At 32.1% G+C, this 24535-nt stretch overlaps 1 protein-coding gene across 2 annotated transcripts; it reads right to left on the bottom strand.

The window, feature by feature from the left end:
- Positions 1-406: 406 nt before the first annotated feature.
- On the bottom strand, positions 407-23983 carry LOC122500936 (synaptotagmin 1-like). 2 transcript variants are annotated; one of them, XM_043610108.1, is made up of 9 exons: positions 23749-23983; positions 7748-7868; positions 5970-6134; positions 5716-5861; positions 5537-5635; positions 5259-5453; positions 4761-5189; positions 4467-4683; positions 407-4333 (listed from the first exon to the last, which is right to left on the bottom strand). In XM_043610108.1, exons 2-8 carry the CDS (start codon positions 7863-7865, stop codon positions 4489-4491), a joined length of 1347 nt encoding a protein of 448 aa, XP_043466043.1. In that variant the 5' UTR covers positions 7866-7868; positions 23749-23983; the 3' UTR covers positions 407-4333; positions 4467-4488. The 2 variants fall into 2 exon arrangements, with proteins under 2 accessions (XP_043466043.1, XP_043466044.1); XM_043610109.1 differs by having other exon boundaries at positions 5537-5629.
- Positions 23984-24535: the final 552 nt, after the last annotated feature.

Here is a 24535-nt window from a genome sequence, read left to right as displayed (position 1 = left end):
TAATAACCTCTATAGATTTACAATACATCATTCGCCCTAATCTCAATACAATATGTTATGGAATGATTACAAGATTTGTTGATATACGCATCCTCGTCCTCAGCAGGTTTGTGTCGGGCGTGTCCTGCACTCTTTGTAACATGATTCCCTTCAGCAAAATAATAATGCAATGCGAGTCTACATCTATCATGCTAGAAAGATGAATACTTTGTGCATGATGTCGGATCTGGGAAATGAGAATCGCTGAGAGATTGTACTTATTATTTTGTTAACAGGAAAATAAAAAATGGAAAAAGAAATCTCTCTCCCTCAGCGACCGTCAGGCGCAACTCTAGGAACAAACACTTTTTATTTCACAGCGATGAAACTCATTACATAGAAACGCGCAACTATGGGAATGATATTGGATTATCAATTTTTAATCTTTTTTTTAATTACATTTTACCAACTATAGACTCTCTGTGTTTCTTTCGACTTCTGCTGCCCAAGTTGAGCCTCTTTGACAGCCTTTCATCCTCTGACATCCGATCTTATTTCTTATACATCAAAGGTCTTGTCTAGAAGATATTTTTCGACAAAGAGAAAATGATTTATTAGCAAGTATTTTAGGCGCATTATGGTTTTAAAAGTACGAGTCGTGATCAGCTGTCACTAGAAGGAGGCGCCATTTTCGGCAGTAGATCGAAAGCGAGCAGTGGACAATTTTTGAAAGCAGTATAACGACGACAACATCATGTAAATCTCAAAACGAAAGCTTTACAAACACCTTCCTTATTTACAAGATCCGTGCTCTAATAAAGTGCCGTCTTAACCTCGGTACAATGACAAGTGGGTCACCCCCATTAAATATATCATATAATATACGTTTATTATAGTTTTAATTCAATAGCATTAACGTTATGGGGTATCGGTCACTTATGTTTTAATGCAGGTCGCTAATCGATCATTGATAAGTCTCTTATTAGTATGAATCATTAGGACTGGGGTACGTAATTATATTAGGTACTATCGTATCATACTTAATTATTTAGTCGTTATGTCATGAAAGTGCACTCGAGGAGTGGGCAACTCTCGCGTCAGACAGGCCTTTTGGTAAACGATGCGCAGAAATCAAGCTATTACGAAACAGCAAAAAATGTTTGTTTCTTATTTCTTTTCTAGAAGATTTGCTCCACTTACTTTATAAAAAGCACAATGAGAAGAGGCATCGAGGTACGTTTTAGGCACGTAATGTGAACGCGTTGGAGCACCGAAGGTCGTTGCGACATCTTGCCGAAGGTGGTTCGCGAAAAAGTCGCAACGCCAGTGCCGAGAAGACGCGGCATACCTTATGAGTGACATCTGACGGCCGAGGTCACTCCTCGAGCACGCTTCGATTAATGCGTCATTTCCTCATTTTTTCACTCTCACTTTCACTCGCTCCCCTCTCTTTCTTTTTTTACAAACTTAGTACACAGTCAAACTTTGGAATTGGGTTTTGGCTTCAAACGAACGGAAAAATGATCCGAAGCGAACTGAGCAAAAATACAATTCTACATAATTCTAGAATCTAGACTTTTTGGTCTTCATTCCCTTACTCTCGCAACAGATGTTGACTTGTGCCTAATTAACGATCATTATTAATCATCAACATTGGTCGAATATTAATCATTAATAATAATATTAACAATAAAATATTAATCTTAATGATAGAGAGAGAGGACGGATCTTGTCTCTCGGGCTCACTTTGATGGAGAGTCACTGATTGCCCCTCAATTTTTATTTTTTCTCCTACATCCAATTTTGCCTTTTAATCTTTCAATCTCAACTTTTCCTCTCGGGCAAATTTGGCTGTTTTCAGAAAACAATGGCTCTGCACTCAATGGACGGAGTTAGAAGAACAAATCCTCCCTCCTATTTATAATAATGATGGACGAATGAATAGCGCACGATTTTAATAATATTTATATTTATATATATTTATATTTATAGAGCAGAGTTGAAGACTGGAAAAAAACGATTTTTAGCTTAAATTCGATAAAAATGTAGCATATGTTTCTATACTTTGTATAAATGGATATTCTTTCTTCTACAACACGATTACGTAATTTTTTTCTTTCCCTCAAATATGGCACGCACCTAAAAATGAAATTTATTATTATTATTATTGATGCAATGTGTCTACAAAGCGAGGCTAAAAGTGAGTCTGATTCGATGTCACGATTATTCCGAAGCGACACAGTTTTTTCTAAATTACTTGTCTTTAAGTACAATGCTGCCGGTTAATACGTCGTTCGATTTTATTTTGGTAATAAATCTCACGCGATAACGTTAATTGGTCCTGCGAACGAAAAAAAAGAAATCTCGAATTCACAACGAATTCTAAAGTTTGATTTTTTATTAAAATGACGAGTATTTGTAAAATTGTAACTTCTCAATTCGTGTTCGGCGTCATTTTATCAAAATTGTCCGAAGATTCTCTCAGTTTCTATATTAAATTCTCAAAGGAATTGAATAGTCCACTTTTTCAGAAAATTGTCACGAAAGTGACGTGAATCTATAACAACGGAAGCCAGATACAGTTTGTTTTATTTCCCTATAAAAGCAACAATTGAGAAGTTTCGTTAAATGTCAAAAACAGAAAAAACCTGCCAATTCCGATTATAATGATTATTGTATTTTTGTCTTATTTATACATCCGCCCTTCTTGCATATAAATTAATACATTTTTCAATTTTTTTGAAGGGGAATATATTTACACGAGAGATGAGCATGCAATTTATAAATTAGGTACGTATCGCAATAATTATAAATACCATTAAACAATAACAATATCTACACTATTTCTTAATCGCAATATAGAAATTAGTCGAATTATAATAATAAATAATTATACGATATTTTTTGTCGATTTTTTTTTTTTTTTTTGTTAATACGCTAAAGAACGTATTTATCTCACTTATATATCTTACCGTAAATATTACATCCGATAAATTTCTATTTTTTTAAAACACTCAGTTTTCCGTAAATATGTCCGATTTTATTTTTCAAATGAAACAGTTACTAATCTAATTTATAAAATTTGTAATTAGAATTAAATGTTAAAAGTATGAGACGTAACGAGTGCGCGGTAGATCTGCGCAGTTGATAAAAATCATCAGAACAATGTACAAACATAAACAATTATCAAAATTCTCTCTTTAAAACTGGACATTTTGACAAAAAACTTGATATTCTTTTATTATCTAACCTTCATCGATCTTGAGATCAAAATGATGATTTTTAACAGAGAGGTAAAATTAGAAGAAAGTGAAATAAATCGTGTGATTCATATTGATCTCAAGATTTCGATTATAATTGTATCTTCATATATATTATAGAATTTTTTTAATCGTCATTCGACTCAAGTCGAATTTTTTTCTGGAGATCTGAATAGGTAGGCCAGTCTGTGTAATATAAATCCGAACCAGAAACTGATGTTGCATTTGTTTTACGATTCCTGACTCTGTCGGGAACCACTGAAATGTCACTTTTAAGGGTTCTGTGATCTTGAAAATCGATCGTTAACAGTGTAACTTCTAGGGATGAGTGTTTGTATACAACGAAGACATTGCAAAAAAAGCATTGTTCCTTTGCGTTTCAATTTTTGTTTGTATTGAGTACATTTGCTTATCTAACGTACATAAAGAAAATCGTTCAATGTCGGAAACACAGCGAATCGAGGAGAAAATTTGAGCGTTTCAAGCTTGTGCGAGTAGGTGCAAATTCGAAAAAGCAATAATTGTTGGGGTGAAAACAAATCAAATGTTTGAAAATAACTCGCGAGTGATGAGTGGAAATTAGATTTTCAACTAGTCGCACAAGCTCGTTCTTTGTTTGTCTAGAAATCACGAATATGTTTAAACATCGAAAGAGATGACCGATATACAATGATTTCTAAATGAGAATTTGTCTTGTGAGAATTTATAAAAATTGGTAAATTTTCCGAGCTTTTAGCATGATATAAATTGCACGAAAACAGTGCAGGCGTCTCTTTTTTGAAAGGGAACGAAGTGAAGTTGAACGACTTCCGCAAAATCTCAATGCTTTTTGCGAGACCCTGTCTTCGAGGTGGTCGCAACGGCTTTTTTCCAGCCCTTTTTGAAATCATTCAACAATTATTCTACAGAGAAAAGTATAGTAGATATAGTATATGTATATACAAGACACTACACTCCATAAGAACATATTTTTTTTAACACTAGATCTTTTCGGTGGTAGTTATTGTTGTTTTCAGTAATCATAGATCGTTTAATATCTACTGTATGGCTTTTGTCTTTCTTTCCAGCGAATCCTTTTCTCTTGTGACCAGTACCTGTAAAGTGAATTAGAATTTAGAATTGAGCTAGTTGAGCCTACGCGCACTTGCCGTTATTGTTCGCGTAGGCTCAATTAGCCGTTAGCATTAGCTAATTTGAAAGTAGAAATGAAAAATAAAGTTCAGCTACCTTGGAACGTAGTGGAGTCTCTTTAGTCCTTCTTGTCGCCATCTTCGGGATCTTTCAGCGTGTGCCATTGAGCGATGGGACGTCGCGGTGACGCCAACATGTCTGACCAGTGTCTGAGTTCCGTTCCGCTCGCGTTGTAACCAAGAACGACTTTTCCAATGGGTTCTGATGTGCCAATACGATCGTAGTCTACTACCGTCACCATTAAATTTACTTTCTGCAAATTCAACGACAATTAGAAAATGAATCAAACAAATGAACCGTGAATGGAACATGAATCGAGTCGGGACCCACCTGTATCTGTTCGAAGGGAACCTCGAAGGAGAAGGATTCGTTGTAGTATGGATTGAGTGTGCACTTCTTTATGGACGTCTTCTTCTTCTTTAGCCTCTTTCCATTCTGCATCAGAGCAATTTTCACATAGGGATCAGAGAGTCCGCCCACGTCCATCTTCTTCAGGTTCTTCGCCTCGAGAATGACCACTGTCAGTTTTCCCGCAGTTGGCACGTAACGCAGGGAGAAGCAAATGTCGCCGAGTTTGTTGTCCTGTCCACCTTCTCCTTCCACGCTCTGCAATTCCCGCCACTCTTCAATAGTCTGCGCGAGATCAATTTGACAAAGCGGTACTTTAACTTCTCCTATTTGGTCATGCTTGGAGAACCTATCGAAGTCGAAAATTGCGAAAACGAGCGTCTTGTTCATTGCGTCGGCATACGGTACCCCCTGAGGAATAAAGGAATCAATTAAGAAATTAAAATTCAAAGTCCTCATTGCTTTCTAGTTTTCACTTACCTTAAAAGTGAAGGTCTCATTAAACACCGGGTTCAGCGTTTTTCTATGAACTTTAGTTTCGAATTTCTTCTTCTTGTCGGGTAGAAGATAAACCTTGACGTAGGGATCGGAAGTGCCTCCCATGTCCAAAGCTGGCAATTCTTCGGCTTGCATGACAGTCACGGACAAACTGTTCGAATTGAAGTCGTATTCGAGCTGCAAACATTCATAAAATTGTAGTAACCTGAAGAACTTGGCCTGTGGAGTTCCTGTAGGGAGAAAGGAAACTATTGGCTTACTTTGTATTGCAGTTTTCCGAGTTTCACTTCGCTTTGTTTGCTTTCCGCTTCATCGGGTTCTTCCGCATTGTCCGTCAGTTCTTCCATGTCCGGCTGAACCTATACATATTCAAGAGGATTCCACGAATATAAAAGAGCGTCTAAGGACTAAATGCAAGCGCGGAGTAGCGAATACGTACCTTGTCTTTGTAAGTGCCTCCTAACAATTGTACTGATTTGAGATCTACTGCTCCTTTCAAGCCCTTTTTCCCGTCCTTCGATCTTCTTTTGCGACAACATCGTCGTATGCAGCAGAAGCAAATTCCTAGGATTACGGCTCCGACGGCTAATCAATTCAATTTTATTATTTCGTTTCTTGGTTTTATTGTTCCCAGCGGACTGTGCTAAGTCCGCTATGAACTATAGCAAAGCGTTGGAAAGAAAATATACCCACCGATTATTATGGCAACTAATCCCCAGGTTGGAATACCCATTTCTTCAGCTATCTCTTTGGTGACATCGCTCACTTTCTCCACTGCAGTCTCAGTCGCTTTTGTTGTCGTTGGTACACTAGTGCTACTTGGAGTGTTGATGATTATATCTACTACCGGATTCGCAGCTGAAATGTATTAATTTCCTTTTTTAGAAAAGTTGCATAAAATTATTCTGAAGCATAGCCTGCAAGTTTAAAATTAAATTTATCCAGACGATCTGTATAAGTTTCACTTTTAAACTAATACTTTCTTTCTCGAAGATGTTATGTGGTCCGGTTCAAAGAATCAGTTATAATTTTTTTAAGTTGAAAATCGTCCTAAGAACCAAAAATTAGTTTTAAATCACAGTTGCTGGAGGAACATGTTAGTAAGTATAATCTTTATAAAAATGAAATGCTTACAATGAAATAAAAATTCAGAATCCTTTTTTTATTTGGTGCTAGAAAATGTTAAACTACATAATCGGTTCTTTGAACTCGACCCTCATTTATTTGACTCCATTACAAGAAAGATTTTCTCAGGTGAAAGATGTTTGATTACATTCATTACTGGGAAGAAGCAGATAAAATAAACCGATAATTTTCCGTTTTATCAAAGGCGGATGTCGTCCTGTAATTTCTTGCAGAGTAAGATATCTTATGAAAGGCTATTAATCTGCCAATGATCGTCAAAAATTGACATTTATCCTAAACTTTCAGATCTAAAAATGTGTGATAAAAGATAAGATCGGATTGATGATTTATCTATTTAATTTTCGTTTTCCAAGTTTGTATTGATGGTAATTAGAACAATCTAGTTCTAGTTGAGAAATCATCGTTAATGTGTCTCAACTTTCTCCGAACAAAATATCAGTTGCTTTATTTTTAAACTATCAATAATAGTTGTATGACTATTTTTAAACCATGAATGATGTAACTATTATTGATAGTTTAAAAATAAAGGAAGTAAGCTTGCATATCGACTTGAAGACTACTATTCCAGAGAAGTCCGGTTTTTTCTCCGCACTGATATATTAATAAGCTTCTAATCCGCTCTAGATCAACAAAGACTCGACCCCGAGCTGAAATGTCAGACTCCAGCAAACACCAGATATTTGCAGAAACACCAGATTTCGTTAAGTTTTGGAATATCATTTGCAAAAGTTCTTGTTGAGTTTTGCCAGTCTTAGTTGTTGGCTTTCGTGCTCCCCATGACCCCATTTTTCTGTAGCTCCTTTTACAGATGGTTTCTGCCTCTGACCCGAAAACTCAGCTCGATCCTCGGTATCCAGATTAATGGCAGTCAATTTATCGAAACTAATTTTTGCTAGAGTGGTAGAGTATTTCGATCATTGGATTCTCTAGTGCTTCTAAAGTTTCTAGTCTAAAGTCTTGTCTTTGTACTTTTTCTTCACTCTTGAGAGTGAATTATATCCTCTCTAAGATTTTGAATTTGATATGCTTTTGTCAAAAATGTTGTTCAAAAATGTTTTCTTCAACTTATTGTCAATTTTTTCTAGAATGGTTAAACTTCTCAATACTTTGTGACAGGAAATCATTTCAGTGAAGTTTGTGACATTTGTAATTTGATAAATGTCATTTGAATAGCAGTCTCCAGATATTGACGCGACAATGAAGATGTATGACAATTTGTTCTCGAGAAAGAAAGTATGATACTATCAATCTTTTTATAAATTCTAGAATGTTCGAAGCAATTAAAATTAATTGAACTATGAATAGAATGGAATATTCTACATTACCTGATGCCGGTGATTCAATCGTGCCATTAAGACTCACTCGACTTGGCATTTGTATTTCTGAAAGAGGAATCTGTGAGGGAAGTACCTCACCAGCTCTTTTTAACCTTATTACAGGCATTTTCTGAAAAAAGAATAATTTTTCAAATTATCAACTCTGATTTAAAGAAATTTAAAATAATATTTTTTACGCATTTGGACATCAGGCGTCCTAAAGATGTCCGAAAATTATGATTTCCGTAGGTAGGGATTTACCAATTTCCGGACATGTTTAGGACATCCATAGGGTATCCTAAAATATCTGTTGCTTTTAGGGTCATCATTAGTAATGTTAAAAATTCGATGAAGGAACCTTTTGCTGCGATACTTGATTCCGAAGGGAATATCTAATAATCCAGTAAATAGTTTAACATTCAAATTAATAAATAAAGATGAATGGAGATACAATTCGATATGTTTGTCCGGAATATCGTCAGCAAACATTACTGTCTTCTCCATCGTGTAAACTCTGTGGTCAAGTTCATGTTACAAAGGCCGGTTTAGAGTTAATTGACTAACCACAAATTTCGATGAGATCCCCTAGTGACGCACTTATCATTAAAGCAAAATTCTAACTGGAACATTTCATTCTTAAAATTTTCACAAATGTAGCTTCAACAGTTTTTAAGAATTTTTCAAAAAGTTTTTAATCGTATCCGCTAATTTAAATTGACTTAGGTTCAATACAGTTTCTAAATATTTTCTACATTCAAAAGAAGAGTACAGAATATTTTCTATCGACATTCGTTAAAAATTCGATATAAAGTGAAAATATTTTAAAAAGCTATTAATACCGTGACATTTAATTTTGCCCTTAACGATATTTAACTGTTCAATATTCTCAAGTTGTGGTGTTGCAAAGAATAAAATGGGAAATACATGGAAGTGAATGTTTTATGTTCCCACACACTCGTAAATCAAAAGGTGAGAGAAAGAAGCTGTGTGAAAAAGGAAAGTGTGAAAGTTACAAAAAAAAAGAGATGGAAAAAACCCAGACAGAAGTTTCCACTAAGCGGATCAATAAAATTACGAACACATAAAGTTCCGGAAAATTTTCCCCTTTTCTTTCTTAATGACAAATTATTCCAGATTTATACGAATATAGGTAAAGATTAAAATAAAAGAAATATTTTATGTAATATTTATTGATGTGGATGCGAATAGTTTTGAGTAAGAGAAGTAAAATTTTGTCTTTATGGGTAAGTAAATTGGAAAATAAAATTTTAGAGAGAAAAGATGAAAGAAAAGAGTCTGTTGAGAATTTTCCACTTTTCCATTGTGTTCCCCTTATAAAGTCTAACATTGACTGCAAGGTCGTAAGCGAGTAACCCTCGGCTGCCAGGGTTTCGATAACTTTCCCCACCCCTCGCGTTTAGCCAACGCCATCGTCCAACTTGAACTACCCCTAAATCCGCCCTCACCCTTTTGATTGTCTACTTTCTATCATCGTGCAATGGTTATGAGAAGCTCTTATCTTTTTACGTCACTCTTCTCCCTATGATATTGGATTTTAACATCCGAATATGTATAATACTGTATTATGCGAGAAAAGATTTCAATAATCTTCTTATGACGCTCAATATTTCACAAATAGATATTAAATCCCTTTTTTGAAAGAGACGAAAATCTTTAAATTGTCAAATTGCGGTCATTTTTCTTTCGCCAGTTACCCTTTATTATTCGACGAAATATGAAGTTAGTGTTTATTAATTCCCCTATAGTGGAATTCCGAACACATTTCAGAATTAGGCCGAAAGAAGTTTTCTGATTAAATTCCCGTCGTGTGGAATTAGTTATCAAAGTCCGAAATTAATCTGGAACATAACACGTTCTACACATAATCATAAATTTCTTTCCATAGTTTTTTAAATGCTATTTTAGCTTTACAGTCGTCTCATCTTACAAAAGGAAACTCGAGTGAAAAATATTTTACACTCAAATTATTTTAGGATTTAAATTTCAATCTCGGGGTCGATAGACGAAAACTAGGCTTTGAAGTTTGCAAGTAGAGATTTTCACCCCTTTTTTAATTACTAGAGTGAGTGGAGAATGCTGGCGGCCAATGAATGTACAGGCAAAAAATGTCAACCATTCTGTATTTTGCAAGCTATCTAAGAGCTTTGCCAAGTAATTGAAGAACATTTCAAGAACCAGTCTAGACAACATTTTTCAATAAAACTCGAATTCTTCGATTTATTTTTAAATCAGTTTTTTAAAAATTCGTCCATTTCGAAAAGAGTTACTTTTTACAAAAATTATAAAGAATATTTGACAAAGAAATACAGTTTTTGGACTGAATTGTAATTAGCGCTTTGAATTATTCTTTTTAAGAAAATTGCACGTGGAGGGTTTTTGTGACAAGAAGACAAATTCAAGAAATGAACAAAGCTAATTAGAGTTACTTTACTTTAATTTACGGTGAAGAAGTGATGTGTTGACGTCAGAGGACATCAACGCAGAAGCGTGCTATTGACGTAAATACTTAATAAAGTATCTTAGAAGCTCTGAGGGGATTGTGAGCTTTGTAGACCGATTTTCGCAATGTTAATTACCGGAAAATACAATGTTCTCATTAATTAGCAACTTCATTCAATTGTACTTATTAATTTTATAAGAAAAGTTGGTCTTAATAATCAGAATAATTTTTAGAATCAGGGAAAAAGTCAAAATTATAGGTTATGTTTACGACACATTTACCTCGATTAAAAGTTTCTTCTGGTTTCTTTAAAATTAAAATAAGAGATTATTGAATATTTAAGATGTAATAATTCCTTAAACATCATTGACTTGCTTTAAAATTTGATTCTTTTTGTTTATTTTTAATTAAAACTTTTAAAACATGATGTATAATATTTTTGGCTTCTTATGTCCCTTTCTTTATGTCGCATCACAAATATTGTATATTTATTATTATTATTTTGGTAGGAAGACAAAAGTTCCAAAACAAAAGTGCTAATTCCAAAAGTTGAAGAGCATGATTTATCTAAACATTCCTTTTCCAAATTTTCAAGTAGATTTAGTTTTTTCGAAAATTTTACAATTTCAGATCTTTTAACTTTTTTACATTGAAAACTTTTAGTTCGGAACATTTTATTTCTGGAATAATAATATTTTGATTCTTTATGGAAAAATAAATTTTGAATTTTTAACTTTGGAAACTTTTCCTGAAACTTTCAGTTGGGAACTTTTGATTCATAACTTTTGTACCCCAATTATTAATTTTTGGGATGCATGTTAAAGATGTAGTTTCATTGTTACATTTTGATCATTACTGCTGGGTTTTTGATTCCAAAAGCTTTGAAACTTTGAGATGGAAGAGGATGGAAAATATTGTTGAAAGTAAGAAGAGAATTATCCACAAATGAGAAAAATTGTTTCGTACAATTAAAAAGAATAATTTTCTTTCTTGGAATATAATAATAAACTTTCCAGCATTACGTAAAAATGATGTAACATTTTCGATAGTTGAGACAAGCTGCAGTTTTTACCCCACATTTATATACATCGATTAGTATACATTTTTCTATTGCTACCATTATTGATTCGAAGAATATGTTCGAAACACCCAGAGCGAAAAAAATAACTTTTTTGATTTCACTCGAAATTAAAAACTTTATTAACAGTGTTATAAAAAAATGTAATTTGATTTTAATTTTTTAACTTGAAATTTATACACTACAACAACCGTTTCATCTTTGTCACGATGTGACAAAGATGAGAAATTAGATGAAATTTGTGGTACATTATAAATGTACTGGCTGTATTATATCCATGGCTATGGGAACACGAAATCAATAACACGTAAAGTGCGTGTTTTGTATGATATTCAAGAAGCTTGAGATGGAAGAGAATGGAAAATATGAGAAAATTTTTTCCATAAAGATCGACAGCCAATTTAAATGGTTGACGGAAGAGATGGGGCTTGAAATGCTTTCAATTGCATTTTCATTGAATTAGCGCTTTTGACGTCGTATCATTCATAAACGAAATTAGACTTGTTATTGCGACCTTCGATTTCAATTTCACGATTAATAGCATTAGTAACTTTTATGGACATTTCTCTTTACATTAATTGCGATACATTTAATGTCTCCTGGGGATAAATTCCTCGTCTGTGTTATTGAATCATTGTCACATTTATCATTAGTATTGATATTATTTTTTTATTCTTCAATAGGGGTGAAATGCAAACACTTGTGTTTGAAAAATTTCTTTCTTGGGGCGCAGATGAGGGTCTTTGTACCAAAAAAAACTCCTCTTGAGCCTAGGTTTCTGGACCTTTGATCCACCTATGGAACTGTCATTAGGCCTTAGGCATCGGAGATTAATTCCTCTCTTTATCACTTAGAGCTCTGGCCTACTTCCTGGTCCGAGAGCTTTTCTCATTCTGATATAAGAATTTTCCCTTTCTGTAATGTGATTCGATTTGTTGACATTCTCGTTTCATAAAAAGCAGTTTTTACAATCTGTACGCATCAGTTTTAAAACCCCAGGTCGATGTGTCCACCAGTTTACAATATCTACTTCTGAGGCCATTATTCAAGCAGTGATGACACCTAGCAACCGTCACTCCCTTTTTGATTGAGCGAAATATAAAATCAATTTTTATGCTGCTCCGAAGTAGTTTGTTCCATTTAAGTTGAATTGAATTTCTTGGTGTTTGTAATTTCCTGGAAGGCTATGTTTTTCTTTTTATCTTGTTTTTCCGTTCAGCTTATATGCCCTTGCGAAATTTTAGATGGAAATTGTCCGCTAGTGCGACAATAATGAGGCTCGGATTAGAGAAAGGAAATAAGAGTTAAGCAACAATCAGATTGTCTGGATGAAGACTTAAAAAAAGGAGGAAGTTTTCCATATACTTTTTCTACAATTAAATAGACTTTTGCAGAGTTTCACCATAAGGACGATAAACGTCTTTCCTTGATGAATCTTTATAATCATAGTTGATCCACTTGTAATCCTTTCTTCCGTTCTCATTTGTTCTGGCTTTACCGTCACCGTAATTCTAGAATTATTTGACGAGCTTTCCTCCATATTCTGCTTTGGTTCCTTAGTCATTACTAATTCTTTTCAGAACTAGCCCAGTAAAAAAAAACTAATTCAAACGGATTGAAATGAATTAAGATTTTTGGTAGAAAGCGGGATTCATTCAAGCTCTTTGTATATTCGATTGAATTCGATTCAATTTGCCTGAAGTTGTGCAAACGAATTCGCATTCGTAAGAAATGACCAAGGCGTGTATTGAATTCGTGCTGACGAATTAAAAAAAATTAAAGGCCCCAAAACTTGTCTATTGAATTAGTATGAATAGAAGGTTTGGAAGTTCAATACAGTTTGACGAATTCAGGAAAATTGCAACATAGGTCCAATTCGTATTTGTCACAAAGCGGGATTCACTGAAACTCTTTGTGAATTCCTTTTAATTTATTTCAATTAGTTTTTGTTTACTGGGAGACTTCTGATGAACTTAAAATTTTTACGTTAGAACCTATCTCTTCTAATTCTCCAGTCGTAAAAAGCTTCCTCCACTTCGATTAATCCCTCCTATAAATTCTCTCAACCTCCTCCTTTCGCAGTAAACTACGAGGTATTAAAAAGCATTGCAGTTTAAATTTACGCCAAAAAAATTAAAATAATCCATTTGTGGATTAATTTTTCCTATCCTAGCTATGGCCATAATAAATTAGACTTTAGCCACAATAAACAAGCTCAACATTTTATCTGTGGTCAAAATCTGAATAACCAATGGCCAATTATAAAAAAATCAGAATATTCTTCAGGGTCAGGGAAAAAGTCAAAATTTGTCTAGAAATCAGGGAAAAACAAAATTAAATTTTTATGGCCATAGTGAAAAGTTTTTAATTTTTTATACTTTAAAGTATTTTTGTTCTCAATCATGGAATAGTTGAAGAAATAGCCTAATTTTGAGTTTAAAACTAAATTAAAGTCAGTCTTATTATTACTCTTATGCTTAAAATTTAATAAATCTAAACGATTTTAGTCGAAAGTGAGCTAAAGCAAGATTATTTCTACTGTGTAGGTGTCGCCACGTTCTATTGGTCAATTTCACCCTCAGGAAAAATCACACCAACTTTTTGTGTCTTAGTTCAACCTCAATGATATTGACTTTTTTTGGGATGGTTCTTGCTATCTTTTGCAGAAACGTCTCAAAAGTTCACATTAAATATTAATGGACCATTAAGTAACACTATGAGAAAAATTATCAATTTTCTTTAAAATTCTTCATCAATTTATATAATTACAGTATACTTAAAACTAATTACTCGAATTAAAAGAGAATTTTATTTTAAAATAATTATGTTAATGATTTATTATTATTAAATCATTGTATTATCCTAATGGACTTTTATATTTAAGTTCAAGAGATTCTTTTATTATCATCGGTCAGAATGTGTCTCACCATAAATGGCTACATCTACTTGTAGGTTTAAAATCGATAATTACGGCCTTGTGTGCTCAGATTACTCAGACACTCATTTTCCAATGGATTTCTAAAATCAGTGGAACAGCCACTGTTCGGTCAGACAGGAAACTTACTTTTATCAACAGGGTTCGTTTCCATCAGTGATTGCAAAATATAGAAAAATTTAAAAATTTATTTTTTTTAGATTCATAAATTACTAAATTATTTTTAACTTTACTCGGAAATAAGTATTCAAAGCAAAAGATACCCAGGCGCGAAAGACCAATGCTGACGATGGATTGAAGATTTATTGAGCCTTGAACGCCCAGCCTGGGTAACCCAGTGTTGAAGCAGTCTTTATACCACTGTCACTCAATGTTGATTCAGCATTGGACACCACTGTTCGTTCCATGCTCGATTCAAGACTCGGTCAATCTTTGTGAGTGAAGCTCGAACATCTGATCTTAATTCAAGCCTAAATCAATCTTGACAGTTTATTTATTGACGTGTGCACTTAAAAATATTAAATATAAATATTTATAAATTAATTAATATTAAAATATTTTTTATGATAATTTTGTATACTATTTAAAAATTATTATTAATTATTATTATTAAGATATCAATTGGTAAATAAATATTAATATTTATCTAGTGTATAATATTTATATTAATTATTAATTTATTAATAATAATAATAATAATAATAATAATAATAATAATAATAATAATAATAATAATAATTATTATTATTATTATTATTATTATTATAAAAAATATTAAATTAAAAATAAATATTAAATATTATTTTTTTTTATAATAATAATAATAATTATTATTATTATTATTAATTATATAAAATTTATATAAATAAAGTTAAATTATACATTATTATTTTTTTCTTGCAGTGTCAAATAATTGTTTTCAAAGTTCAAGAGTTTCGTTTGTCTGAAAAATTTTTAGTGTTAAAAAAATGTTCATTAGGGTGTAATAAATATTTATGCCTAGTAGTTTTACACTAGGATTAACTGTTTAGTAAATATGTATTATCAAAAAACTATTTTTTGTCAAACGCGTGCGATTAAACACAAATAACCTTGAGACTTTAGCATTGCCAACTTAAGAGTTTAACGTATGTGTTGAGTTGGTAATGCTGGAGTTTCAAGGTTATTTGTGTTTAGTCGCGCGCGTTTGACAAAAAATAGTTTTTTGATAATATTTACTAAATAGTAAAATTAGTAGTATTAGTAAAATAGTAGTCCTAGTGTAAAATTACTAAGCATATATATTTATCACTACCTAATGAACATTTTTTTTACTAATAATTTTTCAGATAAACGAAACTCTTAAACTTTGAAAATAATAATTTGACACTGTATACAAGAAAAACAATAATATATATAATTTAACTTATAAAATTATCATAAAAAATATTTTAATAATAAATAATTTATAAATATTGATATTTAATATTGTTCAGTGCACACGGTAATAAAGAAAGTGAATATTGTATCAAGATTGACCGAGTCTTGAATCGAGCATGGGACGAACATTGGTGTCCCATGCTGAACAAATATTGAGTGACGCGCCGTATATACAGAATATACGGCGCTGGCATTGAAATAGTAGATTAGGCGAGGTGCCTTCCAGCCTTCTGTGGCCGAGCGGTTTAAATGCGTGCGTTTAGGACTTCCGGGTATGCGTTAGGGGCGGGGTGCGTGATCGATCCCACATGCGAGCGAATATTTTTCATTCTTTGTTTTAAGCGTTATATATAATAATAAAATTGTGTGTTGTGTTGTGAATAAAAAAATGTGAATATGTTTGTAAATAATATTAAAAAGTCTGCTGAAAAATCGAGAAAAAAATGTACCGATTAACAGAAAAATTGGTTTCTTTTACTAAAATTATTTTTTTAATATTACTATTTCAAATGAAATTTATTGTTAGTAATATATTATTTATATGAAAATAATATAATTATTATAATAATAACTTATTTCCAAACAAACGCATATAACATGAATAAAAATAATATCAATAATATTCATTACTATTATAATAATAATAATAATAATTATTATTATTATTAATATTATTATTAATATTATTATATACAATTCATATATATTCATATTATATTGAATAAGCGCGAGAGACGCGTAAATTTGGGAACAGTGGAAGCAGCCTTATTTCAGTCCTGCATTATAGGGTTCCGCAGCATTGATTGAACATTAAACGCCAATCTACAACAAAGACTGGAGCGTCAGTCTTAAATAAGTGTTACATTATAGCTAGAAGCAACCTTCGTTCCGCCGTCCCACCAAGGCTTGATCAATGTTGACCAAGCCTCAACGAAGGTTCCGTAAAGCCTGAATCCAGCGTCAGTTCTCGCCTGGGATAAGTTTAAAATTTTTTTTCCACAAAATGTATGGTTTGAGGTTAATTTATTCTTTCTTCGTGTAAAAAAAATAAACACACGTGTTTCTTAAGTCTTTTCATCCCTTGAAACTGAAAGATTTCCCCAGAGCGATCACAAAACAGTATCAAATGAAAGATCGTATAAGAGATAATTTCCAACGTTATCTGAGACGCGTGGGGGTGGAAAGCTATTCTCGAAAATGGGGTCATTATAATATTTTTAAAAATGGATCTCTCTGGATCAATTATTTACAACAAATTTTCTATATATAAAAAATGTACCCATTCAATCAAAGCAATTACTTCTTGAAAAAAAGAAAAAAAAATTTCATAGTTAAAGAGAGAAACTATGTGATTAATTATAGAGATTGAAAATTCATTTTAATTAAAAGAAAATTAAAGGAATTAGATTTAATTCCTTTCCTTCCAATTCAGAGATAAATTTTTATAATTAAAAAAAATGTTTCATTGATTAATTTTAAACTGGTTTACTTTTACTCCCAGGTGCGGACAAATCAATGATCCCCTTATAGTAGTTCATTCATAAACGTAGGGTTTCTAAAGATAGTTATATAGTCGAATGACTGAGTTTATAAGACAGAAAAAAGGTGCTGGTCGGGGAAAAAATATATCGACTTTCTGAGCCCAAGGGAAAAAGTCAAAGTCCAATTTACTCACAAAAGAAGAAGAAGAAGAAGTTGTTGTAAGTTGTAACAAAATTTTAGAAAAAGACTATTTTTGAAAAATCGAATAAGAAAAGGAGCGAAAAAATTCAATAAGTGTTTTTTTTCTATAAGATTCTATTTTAACAATTCATTTTTCCTTATTTGATAATAAATGTTTAGAAAATTTTTCTTTAAGTAACAAAAGAATATTTATATTTATTAGTTGATTCATCTCGTTACTCCATTTTCCATGAATTTCCATTTTTGTTGCCTCAGTTTTCACTGAATGCACGTGCGATTCTTAGCCAAGGTCACGGCAACTTGTTTGACATTGAAAAATATTATAAGAACACAGAGACATTCGAATTATAATATAATACTCTCCTTTCATTTAAATTAATTTAATAAGATTATTATAGTGTATGTACTTAAGACAAAATTGAAAACACACTTCACTTTTTCTCTTTTTTTACCAGCATTCAAAGCGGAAATATTAAATTTGCTTTCAATTTATTTAGCATTCTTTTTGACGCCGCAAGACATTTAAAAAAATTTTCTTTTCTATCTTTTAAAAAAAGTTTGTTTCTGACTTAATTTATGTCAGATTAAAACAAAGAGTCGAAGCGTATTAGAATCTGCTAACAAATTTGATGCTATCAAAGAAATTTTTTATTATTTTATTGGGAACGTTCCCAAATGAGTCACATTATCTTGTCTCTAAAAAACGTGACACGGATTTTCCTCATGTAAAAGTCAGTATAAAATTGTGTGATTCTAAGGTGGCTATTAAATTTATTTAAATTATTAAAAACAAAGTTGAAAAATTAAAAGAGGATTGAGCATTATTTTCCCCAAAAATCCTAAAGACTGAGATATTTATCAGTAACAATAAATAAATATTTAAAAAACACCCCGTACATTGAAAGCAGGTTAGAATATAGAAAACAGAATTTAAAGAAACGATTCTAATCTGTGGAGAATTAATTATAATTACCTACGCTATCCTAAGAATATTAACCCACAGTCACGCATTAAGATTAGCAGATATATGTATGTTGTCAAGTTTCAAGAGTTGAGTGCAAGAAGTTTAAATATCATGTCCTAATAATATTTCCAATTCAGATCTTATTCTCAAAGTTCAAATTGAATCCGCCCTCTTTATTCATAATTTTGTACTTGGGAAAAGTTTAAATTATAATCAGTATATATTCATAAGAAGAAAATGAATACCTGATGTGTACCTTCCACATTTCAAAAATTAGTTTCGCATTTGCAATTTTTATTCCTTTGCATCCTGCTCATTTAATGGAATTTGAAAAATCGAATCTATATATACAATTTTAAGTTCTTTTTTATATTATTTTCGCAATCAGTGCTAAATATGATTTTACTAAATTCTCATCACCGAGAATAATTGGTTGATGTTTAAGAAATTATATGTAATGAAATAGCTTAGCTTCGTAAATTGAAAATCAATTTCGAAGGGTATATTTAGGTCATAAAAATATTTTGGGGGAAATGCCCCTTGTAAATTCATGAACGCCCTTCTGGCTTCGTCAATGACTTCAAACTTTTTTTTTATCCCATACTTCTAATACATCGAATGACCTACATTTATACGCCGGTGTATATTTATAAATTCATATATTTATAAATAACTTTTTCACTATATTGTTAATAAAAATATTTTTAAAAAACAGAAACTTTCCTTTGTTTAACATAGAAAAGTTGGTCAGTTTGTTAATTTTTTTATATTTACGTTCGACGACGAAGGTCATAAAGTCTTTTATTTACCATGAGCGGTCGCCTCTCACAAAGTTCACATGAAACGTGTGTAATAAACTAACAAATTTTTTTTATGAGCATACACTAAAAATGACAAACATTTGGTTTGTCTTTTTCAATTATAACAAAAGAAAAATATTAACAATCAAGTCCATTTTTTACAATTCCATAAAGTCACCAAATCCATTTCATCAAGTCCTTTTATTTAAAAAATCAGAATATGTAATAAAATAGTACCTCCGATAAAAATTCTGATTAATTGACAATAAATTAAATCAAAGACAATTTATAAATAATGTGAAATAAATTTGTTGATAGAATAGGATTTTTTATTGGCGGAAAGGAAATTCAGAAGTGTTTTTCAGAGAAGATAATTGCATTGCCGAGGGTAACCGACAAGTTGAGAAAAAGAAAACAGAGAGGGTGTGTTATTTGCAGGAATGATAGGTATTATTTTCCTTTGCCGTGAAAAGCCTCACGTCTCATTTAAACCAGATTAGAGGGAAAGAACCAAAATAAGTGCTCCGCAATATTTCTCTGAATAAAAAGTTTTTTTCTGTTATCGATAAAAGACTGAAGATTAGAATATATGAATCATCTTTTATTTTTCAAACAATATAAAGAATTTATCATAAAAGAAATTATGAATATAATTCAGTATTGTTTGAATCAAAAAATATAATCATACTTTTAAAACTCCGAGACTCCGACGAGTGGTAGAGAAAAGAATTTTGAAAAAAATCCAGATGGAAAAATGCTAATAAAAAGTTAATATCGTTTAAAAACAAAAGGAAGGAAAAATAATTTCAAGTACTTTGAAACTTTAGAAATTGCGCATAAAATAGATTTCAAAGAGAAGAAAAGGGAATAAAAATGTAAAAATTAAAATTAAAATTTTTAATGTCATTGCTAAACAGCAAAAGTAATTCTAAAATTCGAAAATTTGTTTTATTTGCCTTAATTTAAAAATAAAATAAAAAGATTTTTACTTATTTGTACCAATATTTGATCGAGAAATTGCACTAAAAAGAAATAACTTATCAAAGGTACAAATTATTGACACATATTGAAAAAGAGGTAATGAAAAAAAGGCGAACGCAATATGGAAGAAATATACGAGGAAAGCAAAAAACGATGAATTTTATTATAGAACATCAAAGGAAGAAGGAACGAGCTAGAAAAAGAGATATTAAAAATAAGTAAACGGAAGCAGAACTTGGACAAATAGTTGACTTTTGAGGACAAAACAAACAGAAAATAAATATTAAAATAGATATAGATCGACATACAAAACGAAGAGAGAAGTAGACAACAAATGGAAATGTTTTGAATAATAAGATAAAGATACAAAAAAATTTTTTCAAGAAACAATATATAGAGCAGGAAACGAACTCGTTAAAATTCTGTTGAGGATATAAGAAAAGATGTGCGGAAAAGTTAATAAAGACAAAGAAGAAGAAGAAGAAGTCCAGTTCAGGTGTCTTTAAAAGTTATATACGAAAAGGTAATAAAGTTCGAAAGAGTATAAAAGACACTTTACAATATTGATGACAAAAGCAAGAGACGTGAAAATTTACAGTTTATACACGAGATAAAATTTTATAAAAGTTTTAAACAAAATATTTTCATTGTTATATATTTTTAATTAGGTAGTTTTTCGCAATTTATGCGAGTTCGAATATGAGCTAGGAAGACACTGTATAGCGCATGGTGCTGAATAGACCTCTCTCGCTTGATCTCTAATTTATACGACCTATCGACCAAGCATGTAAAAATAAGTAAGTTTGATGTAGTGCACGTTTCCAAGCTTTTTTTTATTTTCCCAAAGTAGACGATTTTCGAAAAGTTTTTATATTTCGAGCTTAATTAAATTCTATTTCAGTAACTGTAATGTACGAACCAATAATTAGGTGATAATATCGTTTTTCAACCTTTGACTAAATGAAAATTAACTACTACTACTAATACCGATGTACCTAAATTTTAATAGTAGTTACTTTTCATTTAGCGTGCTTTTTAATAAAGGAAAAAGTGGTAAAAACGTAAACCTTGGATCTGAGGTACCTTTAGTAACGGAGCGTCACATTTGTGGAAAGAAGGTGGGGACATTTTGGGAAATTTGGTTTTAATGACAAGGGCTTACTTTGCTGCATCATCGTGATCATTAAGGGTGAAGAAAGAAGTGTCACAAGAGGAAGTAAATCTAGCTTCTGATGTGGTAGTATTAGCATAAGAACACTTAGCCTGATGACATCGAAAACCATAAGCGAAGAATGCGCTGAGTTTTTTTTTTGGAACAAAAGAAGAAATTTTTCCTTTTCTTCATTGGAGGAAGAAAGGAGACAAAAGGGGAAACAGGTCCACAAAATGCTAACTACTACTTTCAACAGAACATTAATTCTCAAAACTATTAGAAAAACTGCATAGTAAAAGGCGTTGAGTACCTTCATGAATATATGTCGGTGCTGCAGAAGAAAACCATAAAACTAGCAATAGCAGAAGGCAGATCAATGAAAGAAGTTTAAAATAAGCTTAAATGTTCCACCAGTTCAAGTATAGACTAGACACTGGAAAGAATGAGTCAAGAAAAAGAGGAAGCACTAAAAAAAAAATACCGAGAGTAATAGCAGAAGTCTAGAAAGATTAGGAGAGGATCTATGATGACCATTAAGATCACTGAAGAAAACTTGCACATTCTAGTGGGAGACTTCGCAAGGAAGCAAGTTTAGATGACAGACATTCACGACGGTGATTTCCGAGAAGAGCGACCTTTTTAGAATTAAAGGTTAAAGAACTAAGTGCAGAGCGCAGATTAAGATTAGAGAACCAGGAAAAATATAGATGCAAGGCCAACAGTAAATATCCGGACCTGGATTTTCTGGATGAAGAAAGAAGAAACCAAGAAGACTCTAGACGGTCCCAGAACCCAAATAACTTAGAAGATCGTTGTTGTATACCTCCTAAAAGAACAGAACTTTGAACAGATTAGAATACATTGTTAAAAATTAAACTTCAACTATTTTTTTCAACAACAAAGAAACATCTTTTAATTTTAAAAAGAGATTCGAGGAACAGTCAACTAACTATAGTGGTTGCGGGGACTCTTCAACCTTTGAGAAAACAGAACCCGAAAGAAGTAGGTCAGAACAAGAACCGCATCTCTGCGAAAATTGAGGCCTGACGGAAGATTTATGTAAGTCCGAAGGCCCAAGTGAAATTAGAAACAGGTTTTATTTATTAGTGCGGTTAACGCTGTATCGCCATTCGGTTCCTATATAAAATCTTTTGTCTCCTGATCGAAACCCAAAAAGAAAAGAAAATAACAAGAAATGCTAAAAAGAACGAAACTCAAAATCATATAATAAATGTCGGATAGATATCCATCAGAGGTGCTAATGAAGTATCTTCATGACACTTCATATTACTGATGACAGTGGTTCAATGCTGATACATTTAAAGAAAATTAACTATATTTTTAGCGTGTATAATTCCAGACAAAACCGTGCGCATTAATTATTTGAAGGTTAGGTTACAAAGCAGATTGTCTCACTGGGTCATCTGGTGATTTTCCAAAGAAAATGCGTCCACGACTTTCGCTGCGTGGGTAGAAAGTCAATTTATTTACACTTCTTACGCCAAATAAATAGTATCGATTTATAAGGGTACTTCTACAATAAAAAAATAACTCCTTAATTGCAGATAAGAAGTTTAAGATTTGGAAATGTTTCAACAGTTGTGCGCCACTTTGAAATACACCCACACAGAGTGATAGGAAGAAGATTTTTATGTTTTCGGTGAAAAATTGTAGAATTGCCCTAAATGTTAATATTTCTCGATATATCGAATGAATGAAGAACTGGATTGGTAGGTTCTTAGGGCCATATTCAATTGTCCATTAGAATCAAAACTAAATACAAATTTCTCAGTCATTCAATATATCGATCAAGTGCAATAAACCACTATGAGCGTATTTTAAGGAGGAAAACAGTTAAAGTCAGTCAAAACTCTCTTAGCATACTAAACGTAAAAAAATGAAACCAAACATTTCATAAATGTGAAAATTAAAGGAAAAGTAAAAAAAGGAAAGTTAGAAGTCAGTAAAGTGATGAAATCATTTACAAGAGTTTGTATTATTTCTAACAAGTGATAATAAAAAAAGGAAATAATTGAAGAAAGAGATTCTCTTCTCTAAAAATAAAAAAGTCGTTAATGGGACTGAAGAAAATACACCCCTCCCGTTTTTAATATTCAAGTTAGATAAACCCTCCGGGGTTAATTAATCAGGTAACTAAGACAAGTAAAATGTCTCGAAAGATTGCGCTTTTATTTTAAAATAAATTGCACTAAATTCAAGATTGCAAGATATCGATTGAATTCGCAAGGAATAAGGGAGAATAGGATACAAATTGAATCACCTATTTTCCTATATCGTTAGTATTGTCAATTTCCAATTTTATCAGTTTTCAAAGGGGCGGAGATATTGGGACTCAAGGTCACTGATGAAAAGAGTACCAAAAATGAGGAATTCCCAAAAAGGTATATTCGAAAACCACGAATAGAAACGAAAAATAAAACCTAAATTTTCGATTTTTCACAGTGGGCAGAAATTGAGGATTGACCTTTTAATGGAGAAAGAGGGAAAATGTAGGCTCTTGGTATGGAGTACTCACGATTTTGTGTCGTTGGGTTTGTCCAAAGTGAGATGGAAAACTCGTTGATAAAACAAACAGCGAATTTTAGCACGCACTTTTATTTCAAGATTTTTATTTCAAGGTTTATATTGGATTGAAAGTTATTGCAAAAAAATGTCCTTCTATTAGTACAAGAACATTATGTTGAACGCTAGAAAAGAAAGGCTCGCGCGATGAACAACTCGGGGAAAATCTATCCGTGGCACGTCTCTCTCTCTCAAGAAAGGGCGAGAGTGCGCCTGATCAGAGTTTGACGAACATGGCCGACTCGACGAATCGATAAAACACGTTACGTTTTCAAGCACAACGTCGACGTGCCTCCACACCCCCGGAGGCAGAAGCGAGCCGAGGATGTCTCGTTTCAGGATCGACTTTATTCTGACTGAAACCAGTCTTCTTCATTTGACAAAACAATTTCCGCTCAGCCTATTTCTTCAGGAAATTGAAGGTTAAGTCCAAGCTTGAAGAAAAATGATGATCATTACTTCCATTCAAGACAGTTACCAGCGGTTAAAGATATCAGGGATTTGACGAATTAAATTTCCAGAGTGTACAGTGGATAGTCGATAAAATTTAATTTTTTTTCTGGAGACATTTATTATTTCGACTTTCGCTTTCATTCTCATTTTTTAATACCGTGTTGACACTCTCTTAATCTGATTTAGTAAAATTCTACTAAAAAATAGTAAAATTCTACTAATCTTTAAATCTGAATTAGTAGTTTTCTACTAATCAAAAATACTAATTTCTACTAATTCATTAGTAA

Source organism: Leptopilina heterotoma, unplaced genomic scaffold, assembly GCF_015476425.1.
Source record: "Leptopilina heterotoma isolate Lh14 unplaced genomic scaffold, ASM1547642v1 Lhet_191, whole genome shotgun sequence".
In the NCBI taxonomy this organism is placed as follows: Eukaryota; Metazoa; Arthropoda; class Insecta; order Hymenoptera; family Figitidae; genus Leptopilina; species Leptopilina heterotoma.
This window is presented reverse-complemented; position numbering and strand designations above follow the sequence as displayed.